A 10,421-nucleotide genomic window follows, 5' to 3' on the forward strand; every position below is an offset into this window, starting at 1 on the left:
AAACAGAGGGAGCACAGAGTAACACGAGAAGCACAGGAACCAAAACCTAAGAACAAGAAATATAGAACAGGAACCAAAACACTAGTAAACATGAACCAAGAAGAAACCACAGACTAGTAAAAAATAATAATACAAAACCAAAACACTGGGTCACAGACCCAGGACCATGACAAGAAGGCTACTTAATGGTTTTACTTCGCCCTTAGAATTGACATATACTCGCGTCAGTAGTGTGTTGGTGACTTGACAAACAGAATCACTTTATATTCTTTAAAATGATCCATCAGCTTACAGAACTCTTATTGTATCTGTCTTTTTCTTGTGGGCGGTAGCAGCTGTGTTTTTGTTTGTTTTGTATTTTTTTGGAGAGTGCATGTTCTGGTTTGCAGGTAGACTTTCTTGGGCCTCATTAGCTTGAGTGTATAAATGTATGATGTAAAATTATATATTGATTCTGTAAATCTTTTTTTTTTCTGCATATTTTGTATTATTTTGTATTTTTGCATTTTCCATTGTCTTTTTTTTTCTTTTTTTTTTTAAAAAAAAATGCATATACCAATCACCTGGATCACCTGTTGAGAAAGAAAAAAGAAAACAAGCAGAAGAGAACAAGAGTAACAGAATAAACAACATCACAATGATATATGGGAATATGACAGTAAATACTAAATGTTAAACATTATTGTGCAGCACATAAGATCAACAGAACACAGTGTGCTTTGAGGTAGGAGCCAAAAAGGGTGTTTGTGGGTGTGATCACCCGTGTGTATTCTGTAAATCTTAAAGACCACATATGACTGCCGGTGATGTAGGAGTGCTGCAGATTGAGATATGCATCACAGCCTGTGGTTATGTTTGCAGTTGTGTGTCTCTTCTCCACTGTGTTCACTAAGAATCCCAGCTGCTATGCACTCATCCTTTAAGCCAGACCTTATCAAAGTGTGGGGCCCGCCCCCTAGGGGGGGGCGCAGAGCCATTGCAGGGGGGGGCGGGGTATGAAAAGGGGAAAAAAAAACCAAAAACACAACGCTTGGACACTGCTATCACGGGGCGCCCACACAGACGCAAAGCAGGAGATGAAGCATCGCTGAATACGTTTCCAAACCAACTTCATTCTAAGCCAAAGACTAGAAAATATGGTGAAGCAAATCTGCCCTTTGGCTTCACCTGCACAAGTGCCAAGGTAGGTCTCCCTGCAGGGTTGGTTTTCCCTTCATCGGGAGCAGCGCTGGGCTCTTCAAATCACAAACAGGATCCCACATTCTTGATTTTTAGTTCGCAAACACTTGTTGTAATGACTAACTGCTCCTGACATGTTGGAGATGTTTGCTCTTTATACAGTAAAGTTACAGCGGGATACAAATAACATCAGGCTGATCCTGCCACGATTTGTTCCCTCGGTTCAAATCATGGACAAACAGGATCCCACAGCTGTTTATGTTTTTAAACCCATTTTGCACAGAGAGGCGTTTTTTGAAAAATGTATTGACAGCAATGTTGAATATTACACAGGAAAAAAACAACTACAGTAAAATAATCACAGCGTGACGCCTCTGCCTTTGTAAATAGAGGGACAGTACCTGCGTGTAAAACCTGCAGACAGTCAGATTAACAGTATTTCGTCTCTATCTGCCATTCTGCAACTGAAAAAAGACACATACCTTTGACGTTGCGTGACGAACTCTGTATTCCTCGTCCACACGTAAACACAAAAAAGGAGTTTTAAAAAATCTCAGTTTTCGGTGATTCGAAACGCTGTTTACATGGATGAAACAGCTGCGTGTTCAAAAATACCCGTGTAGGTGTGGACGCAGCGTAAAAGAGTTAGTAGTTTATTTTCTTACTACCTGTAATTTATTGCAGATTACTTGTATTTGCTTAATTGTTTACTAAATGTTTGAGGTGTGAAATAAACCGCAATGGAGCAAAATATGGGCGTGTGCAGAGGATGTGTTTGTGCCTGCGTGTGCACACGGGGGGGCGAACATTTTTCTTGTAAAACAAAGGGGGGCCTAGCAAAAAAAGTTTGGGAACTACTGCTTTAAGCAAAGATTCATTCATAGGTTGCAGCGTGACTGGGCTACGATGCTGCTTCAAGGAGAAACAAGACAGTGACAATGACACCTGGTCATCCTGTGCATATTTAGTTCCCTCCCCAGAGAGAATAAGAGTCAGGAACCACTGCCTGCTTATGCAAGTTGCCATTACCAAAAAAGCAAACATTTCAAACCTAAATGTTAAAAAAAATTGCTCTTATTTACTGGTAATGCGTTACTTTTCATCTCAAAGCTAAGAGGAGCGAAGTGACATGAACGGCTGCAATAAGAATACAGGAGAAGACGACGAGGGGGGGCGAGAAAAGAAACGACGGGGAGAGACGAGCATGTGTCAGCTTTCTGCGAACCACATGGGAGCAGAAAACAAGGCCATCATCTGTGCATCGATGTGACAGCTGGGGGATGTTTGGCTGCACTTCCAACACTTTGTCTGTCATTGCTAAAATAGAGCAACCGTCTAAAGCTCCCCGGCCTACCGCTGAAAAGAGGATCAAGAGCTTTCATGAAAGGAGAGCCAAGAAACGCTTCTGCTGTAGCACGTACGCTGCCTCGTTTCTCTACCTGGCACTCTTCTGTTCAGGCATGACACACGAACAAAGTGAGTTTTGAAGGGTTTTGTTCAGGAACGTAAGGCAGCCATTCAAAAGACAAAGAGCAACACTTAGACCTTCCGCTGTGGTGAAAACTTAATCAGTGGTTTTAATTTCATTTGAAGGATTATGAGTGAAGCAGCCATCCCAATTTAAACTGAATTTAACTGCAGTTATGTGTGTGGGCGATGTTATTCCAAATTGCACTCATCACATTCAATCAGTTGTAATTAGACATTGTTGTTTCCTCTAAGTGTCTGACACACACATTCACTTTGAGGCCCAAACAGAGAAGAACTGAAAGTTAGAATCATTGCCCAACTTCTGCCACAACCTGATCATGTGTGCGCTCGGACTGAACCATGACTATTGTTGCATTTACTAATGTCTCTGTGAGAGCAAACAAACAATTTCCAAGTCTTGTGTTTATAGTCCTTGGATCCTAAGTACACTCATCACTTATCACTCCAGTTTGTGTACTGCACCAAACACTGATTTGGTCAAAGATACTGTTGCATCTTCAAAAAATAAAAATACAATAACTGAGCCTTACACCGGGGTATCGTTGCACTGGTTTACTGAACCTTACTTTCAGGGCATGTACAGAACATGAGCATCCATTTTCTACTGCCTCCTACAGGACACACTCTTCTTCCACTTCCTTACACATTAATGTAACACAGAACTAATACTGCCTCTCCTGGCATTACCATTGTAACAACACATTCATTCTGTTTCTTTCAGAAGATTAACAGGAACTTAGGATGTAGGTATCTATGAATAATAACTATTATGTATACTCATATTTATATAACCACTTATTTCTTGCGATACCACATCTCCTCCCCCCTTAAGTCAACAACTCCCTTGACTTACAAAATAACTGTTTATCTAAAGAATGCTTAACAAACAATCAACATGTAATTAAGGTAACCATACAACCATACAACTGTACATAGGTTTCCATGTTTCTCTTTTTTTTTTCTAACTAGGAAGGTACGTCCTTCCTGTGAGATCAGAGCGCATTGTTGCTCTATTTCTGGAAGATCTCACACTACCTAACAAAGTCCTTTAAAGTCTCTGGTGGACGTCTCTCTCTCTGGGAACGTCGCAACACGGGTGTCCCTGAGGAGTCTCCGGGAGCTGGAGTCTCCGGAGCATAAGGCAACTCCATTGCCGGAGGTTGTGGCGATGTGTCCAACTCTGGTGGCCAGCAGCACTCAGGCACTGATTCTTTGTCAAGCAATGGCTCCACCTCCCTGTCTGGTGTACTGGGAACAGTGTCAGCCACTCTTGCTCTCACCTGATCCACATGCCGCTTCACAGTTTGACCTGATCCAATGGTAACAATGTAAGACACTGGACCCGATGCTCTCACAATGACTGCGGGAATCCACTTCGGGCCATAGGAGTAGTTTCTGATGAAGACCTTGTCTCCTGGTGTGAAACTTCTCAGTCTTTTCTTGGTGTCATGATTTTCTTTCTGTTTCGATTGTTTGTGCTGCACTTTTGTTTTCACATCAGGCATGAGCAAGTCCAAAACTGATCTGAGTCTCCGTGACATCATCAACTCTGCAGGTGATAAACCAGTAGTGGCATGCGGTGTGATGCGATAACTGAACAGAAATCGGGACAGTCTGGTTTGCAAGGTATCACCTTTGACTTTCTTCATCCCCTCCTTAAAGGTCTGGACCGCCCTCTCAGCCAGCCCATTTGAAGAAGGGTGGAAAGGTGCTGATCTTACATGGTCAATTCCATTCTGCTTCATGAATGACTCAAATTCAGCACTTGTGAAGCATGTTCCGTTGTCTGAAACTAACATTTTAGGTAGTCCAAACACACTGAAACTCTGGCGCAGTTTCTCTATAGTTACCTGTGATGTAGAGGATTTCACAGGGTAAATGTCCATCCACTTGGAATGAGCATCCACAATGATTAGAAACATCTCCCCGAGGAAAGGCCCTGCATAGTCCACATGGATTCTGGACCATGGTGACTCCGGCCACTCCCAAGGGTGTAATGGTGCAGTAGGTGGTGACTTGGAGTGTTTCTGACACTCCTCACATGCCTGCACTTCTCTTTCAATGTTCTCATCCATCCCTGGCCACCATACATACGACCTTGCCAAGCCTTTCATCTTCGACATGCCTGTATGAGTCTGGTGCAGGAGTTTCAATATTTTGTCTCGGCCTTTGGTGGGAATAATTACTCGGGCTCCCCAGAGCACGCAACCATCCCTCACACTCAGTTCCAGCTTTCTCTGTCGATACGGCTTTAAACAGGTGTCGGTCTCAGTTGGCCAGGCTTTTAAGGTGTACTCGTGAACTTGCGACAACAAGACATCCTTAGCTGTCCATCGTTTGATCTGTGCAGTGTCCACTAATGTGTCATCCAGTACATCCATCATCAAAACCTGCTCAGCCATCTCTCGCTCAGGTGCTGAGTCTGGCACCGGCAACCGGCTGAGCGCATCCGCGTTTTCATGATGTTTTCCTGGCTTGTACCTGATGTTGTACTCGTAAGCACTCAATGTCACGGCCCATCTTTGTACTCTTGGTGAGCCCATCTGAGGTATAGGCTTCTTTTCATTGAACAGTGAGATTAGGGGTTTATGATCTGTGTAAATCGTGAAAACTCGGCCATACAAGTATTTGTGAAATTTCTTGATGCCAAATATCACAGCTAGACCTTCTTTGTCAAGCTGAGAATACTTTTTCTCAGCAGGAGAGAGTGTGCGTGACATGAACCCCAAAGGTCTCTCGCTTCCATCCTCCATCTTATGTGACAATACGGCGCCTACGCCATATGGGGATGCATCACATGAGAGAACCAACTCACGGTCAGCAGAATAATGAACTAACACCTCTGCTGAGTTCAACAGGTTCTTAGATTTCTGGAATGCTTCCTCTTGTCTCTTTTGCCATGTCCACCGTACCTCGTGTCTCAAAAGTTCATGTAAGGGTGCCAACCGGGTTGCCAGGTTTGGAAGGAATTTGTTGTAGTAATTTAGCAAACCTAAGTATGCTTTCAGTTCAGTGACATTTGTGGGGGTAGGTGCGTCCATGATTGCTTTAACTTTCTTTTCCACTGGGTGGAGCCCCTGGGCGTCCACTATGTGCCCCAAGTACTCCACTTTCTCTTGCATGAAGGCACACTTGCACCTCTTTAACCTCAACCCAGCTTCCTCCAACCGGGTCAACACCTCATCCAGGTTCTGTAGATGGCTTACTTCATCCACTCCAGTCACTAAGATGTCATCTAAATACACTGCTACATGAGGTATCCCCTTCAAAAGACTTTCCATGGTCCTCTGGAATATTGCTGGAGCAGAGGCCACTCCAAAAGGCAATCTGTTATACGTGAACAGCCCCCGCGATGTGTTTACTGTCACGTACTTTTTCGATTCGTCATCCAAGAGGATTTGCTGGTAAGCGTGGCTCATGTCTAATTTTGAGAACTGCTTACCCCCGGACAGTGTGGCAAACAAGTCCTCCATTCTGGGTATGGGGTACTGCTCCAGTGAAGCCACGGTATTTACAGTAAGCTTGTAATCCCCACACAGTCTTATTGTCCCTGTGGGCTTCAGGAGTGGCACTACTGGTGCCGCCCATTCAGCATATTTCACTGGCGAGATGATGCCTTCTTTCAACAGTCGGTCTATTTCCTCGTCGACTTTTGCTCGCATAGCAAAGGGGACAGAACGCGGACGGAAGAAGCGTGGGGTGGCATCACTTTTCACATGAATAGCAGCTTTCATTCCTTTCAGGGTGCCCAACTCCTCTTTGAACACATTTTCATGTTTACTTAACACTTGCTGAAGTGTTTTCTCTGTTGTTTTGACTTGGTGCAGCTTTCTGTTGTTAGGACTGTTTTTCACTTCACCCCAGTCCAATTTAATTTCCTCGAGCCAAGCTCGACCTAGCAAGCTGGGGCCGTCGCCTTCGACCACCACCAGGGGCAGATGTTTTTTCTGCTGCTTGTATTTGACGCTGACTCGTGTTGCACCAATCACCTTAACAGGATCCCCTGTATAAGTTTCGAGCTTGATTTTGATGGGCTGCAGGCTGGGGGGCTTGCTGTCTTTCCCTGTTTCTCTGAATGTTGCTTCGTTCATGACTGTTAGGCAACATCCAGTGTCTATTTCAAAGTTCACCTTTTTTCCATCAATCTGCATATCCACAGTGTAGGGGTCTACTCTTCTTAAGTGTACCGCACTGCCACGCCCTAACTTGAACAGTTTTCTTTTGTGCCCTTGACTGCACTTGACACAGTTCAACATAAAAGAGTCATCTTCAGAGCTATCAGTTTTGTTGTTATCTGCTTTCTCGCCCACATTGTGAGTACTGTAGTGTGAACTCTGCTTTTTTTCTTTCTTTACATATGTCGATCCATACTTTTTCTGGTTCAGTTTAGTCTTGCTTTTACAAGCTCTAGCTATGTGTCCCATTTTACCACAAGCATGACATTTTTCTTGTTTGTACTTACAGTCTGATGCTGTGTGCTTGGTTCCTTTGCAACGATAACACTCTTTATTTTCTGCTTTAAAGGTACGACTCTCCTGTTGTCCTCTAGCGAGACTGAAACATTTTGCTGACGCCCCTGAGGTCTGCAGATCCTGTGCATTTTTATTTGCAGTCTCCATGGCTACTGCAATTGACAGAGCCTTGTCAAAAGTGAGATCTATTTCTGACAAGAGACGTCTCTGAATTCGGTCATCCTTAATTCCGCAGACGATCCTATCTCTCAACATCTGTTGTAACGTGTTGCCATAGTTACAATCCTGTGCCAGGCGACGCAGCTCCGCTACATATTCCATGACGGTTTCATTCGGCTTGCGGGAGCGAGAGTCGAACTTATACCTTTGCACAATTTCACTGGGCTTCGGATCGAAGTGATTTTTCATCAGAAGCACCAGCTCTTGGAAGGTTTTGTCTTTGGGCTTGGCCGGGCTGAGAAGGTTTCGCATCAAGCTGTACGTCGCTGCTCCGACGACACTTATTAATATCGCTCTTTGTTTCTCTGCATCGTCGATCCCGTTAGCTGCGAAAAACTGCTCGAGTATTTCCGTGTACTCATCCCAAGTCTGATTCTTTGGATCGAACGCTACTAGCGTACCAATTGTAGCCATTTCCGCTTCGAGGTCACTGCCTTCTATTTCCAGCCGAAAACTTTTGCATTCTTTGAAAAGCTAGCCAAACCTGTAGCCGACTCCATCACTTTATTTTCTTCTCTTTTCTTTCAGTCCGATCGCCCAAACTCCTTCCCCCTAAACATCCTCGTCGCCAAAAAGATGTTGCATCTTCAAAAAATAAAAATACAATAACTGAGCCTTACACCGGGGTATCGTTGCACTGGTTTACTGAACCTTACTTTCAGGGCATGTACAGAACATGAGCATCCATTTTCTACTGCCTCCTACAGGACACACTCTTCTTCCACTTCCTTACACATTAATGTAACACAGAACTAATACTGCCTCTCCTGGCATTACCATTGTAACAACACATTCATTCTGTTTCTTTCAGAAGATTAACAGGAACTTAGGATGTAGGTATCTATGAATAATAACTATTATGTATACTCATATTTATATAACCACTTATTTCTTGCGATACCACAGATACATTGTTTGCCTCTGGGGGTTGTAGTAGTTAACAGGAGCACAGGACCAAACGGAGAAAACGGGGGGGGGAGTAAAAGTCTAAAAGCTGAATCTTTAAATAAAACACGTTCAGGCTACACAGAGAAAAAGCAAGAAAAGGGCAGGCAAAGGGAAAAGTCCAAGAAGGTCATGCACAACAGGAACAAGAGTAGGAACAGGAGGAAAACAAAAGAAAATACAAACTTTGAAAGTAGACACAAAGAATATTAACTAAGAAGATAGTGTGGAATAGCAACTAGAAAACTGATGGATCACCTGACTTGTGGAAACTGTCACAGTGCTGGGTTTTTTGGAATTATTATATCATCTCTGAGTTGATTATTTATCATTTCTAGACTCTTGGCTTCTGTTCCTGTGCTCCATGTTCCTGCTGTCTCTGTCTCAGGTCATGTCCACACTGAGATGGCGGTTTTGTTCAAGGAAAACTGAGCTTTTTGAAGACGCTTTCCAAAGTGGATACATTTGAAAACGCTGTTTTTGCGTCACAGTGTGGACTGAAGCGGGGGCTTTTGAAGGCTCTTTGAGCCTTCTAGACCAGCGGTCCCCAACCCCCGGGCCGGTACCGGTCCGTGAGTCGTTTGGTACCGTTGAGTTGAGGCTCAGGTGTGAAATGTATAGTTTTTATCGGTTTTCAGCCTTATTTTGTTATCGTTTTTATCATTTACTCGGTTTTCCTGGGTCTTTTCATGTGTGTTATGAATAAATTTTCTTTTTTTCCCGTACCGGTACTAGTTTTATTTTGTTGTATTTATCCGCGACACCTTAAAGGCCGGTCCATGAAAATATTGTCGGGCATAAACCGGTCCGTGGCGCAAAAAAGGTTGGGGACCGCTGTTCTAGACAACCTTTGCACGGCTAAGGGTATCGCCAAGTTCCACCCCAACAAGTTTTACTCTTTCTGTAGCCTGTAAGCTTAATTCAGCTCCACTATTCCAGTTGATGCCATTTCTTTCTTTCTATTCTTTATCTATAAATAACAGTATTACAGATCCTGGCTGCTTTCAGTGTTGTCAAAATCAAAATTGCTGTTCTCTGCAATTAGATTAAAACCCATCCATCCATCTTCATCCGCTTTATCCGAGGCCGGGTCACGGGGGCAGCAGCCTAAGCAGAGAAGCCCAGAGCTCGCTCTCCACAGCCACCTCCTTCAGCTTGTCCAGATGAACACCAAGGCGTTCCCAGGCCAGCCGAGAGATATAATCTCTCCAGCGTGTCCTGGGCCTCCTCCCGGTGGGACATGCCCGGAACACCTCACCCAGGGGGCATCCTTGTCAGATGCCCGAACCACCTCAGCTGGCTCCTTTGGATGTGGAGCAGCAGCTGCTCTACTCTGAGCCCCTCCGGGATGGCCGAACTTCTCACCCTATCTCTAAGGCAGAGGCCAGCCACCCTTCAGAGGAAGCTCATTTCTGCCGCTTGTACCCATGTTTTGGTTGTCTCACTGTTTGGCCAATCTTCCATGTAATTCCAAACACTGTAAACAAACTAGGATTATGAATTTCATAAGACAATATGAAAATAAAATTGGGGGGTAAACTGGTGAAATTCTATGTTTTTAGCCTGTTACCAGGTGATTGATTCAACAGGCAGAGGGTTGATTATAAATCTTATTCAGCTGTAACAAAATTAGAGTTTAAATGAATATTTACTGCACATCTTCGGCTGAAACAGCATCAACATGGGCTCCTTTTAGAATGACACTTGAACCCTTAGCATTTTAACAGGTATGTGACTACTGCCTAACGATGTGAAACACAGCAAATTAGTGCTGAATGCAAGACAATATTATTGATATAGTTTGACCTCAGCGGTTTGTGCTCACAAACATGTCATAATTATGGAAACTAAACTGGCTAAAATGTCAACAATGCAGTTAGAATGGAGCAAATTAGACAAAACCTTGCATTTGTAGATTCCTCCTCCATCAGAGTTCATATGTGTCACAGTGTCACGTCACAGGTCTTCAGAAAGGATAAAGCTGTCAATCGTCACTCACAGCTCCAGTGCAGGTGTTTTAGAAACTGAGGCGTTGTTGGCGATGGTGCACAGAGATAAATTTGCCAGTCACATTCAGAAGGATGAAGCACAGAGGAGGTGAAAATAAGACATGAG

The 10,421-nt window shown here is 43.9% G+C and overlaps 1 protein-coding gene across 1 annotated transcript; it reads right to left on the reverse strand.

Moving 5' to 3' along the window:
• Positions 1-3,630: 3,630 nt before the first annotated feature.
• Positions 3,631-8,127, reverse strand: LOC113018405 (uncharacterized protein K02A2.6-like). Its single transcript, XM_026161471.1, has one exon. The coding sequence runs from the start codon at positions 7,773-7,775 to the stop codon at positions 3,702-3,704; it is 4,074 nt and encodes a 1,357-aa protein (XP_026017256.1). The 5' UTR covers positions 7,776-8,127; the 3' UTR covers positions 3,631-3,701.
• Positions 8,128-10,421: the final 2,294 nt, after the last annotated feature.

This window comes from Astatotilapia calliptera, unplaced genomic scaffold (assembly GCF_900246225.1).
Source record: "Astatotilapia calliptera unplaced genomic scaffold, fAstCal1.2 U_scaffold_78, whole genome shotgun sequence".
Lineage (NCBI taxonomy): Eukaryota > Metazoa > Chordata > Actinopteri > Cichliformes > Cichlidae > Astatotilapia > Astatotilapia calliptera.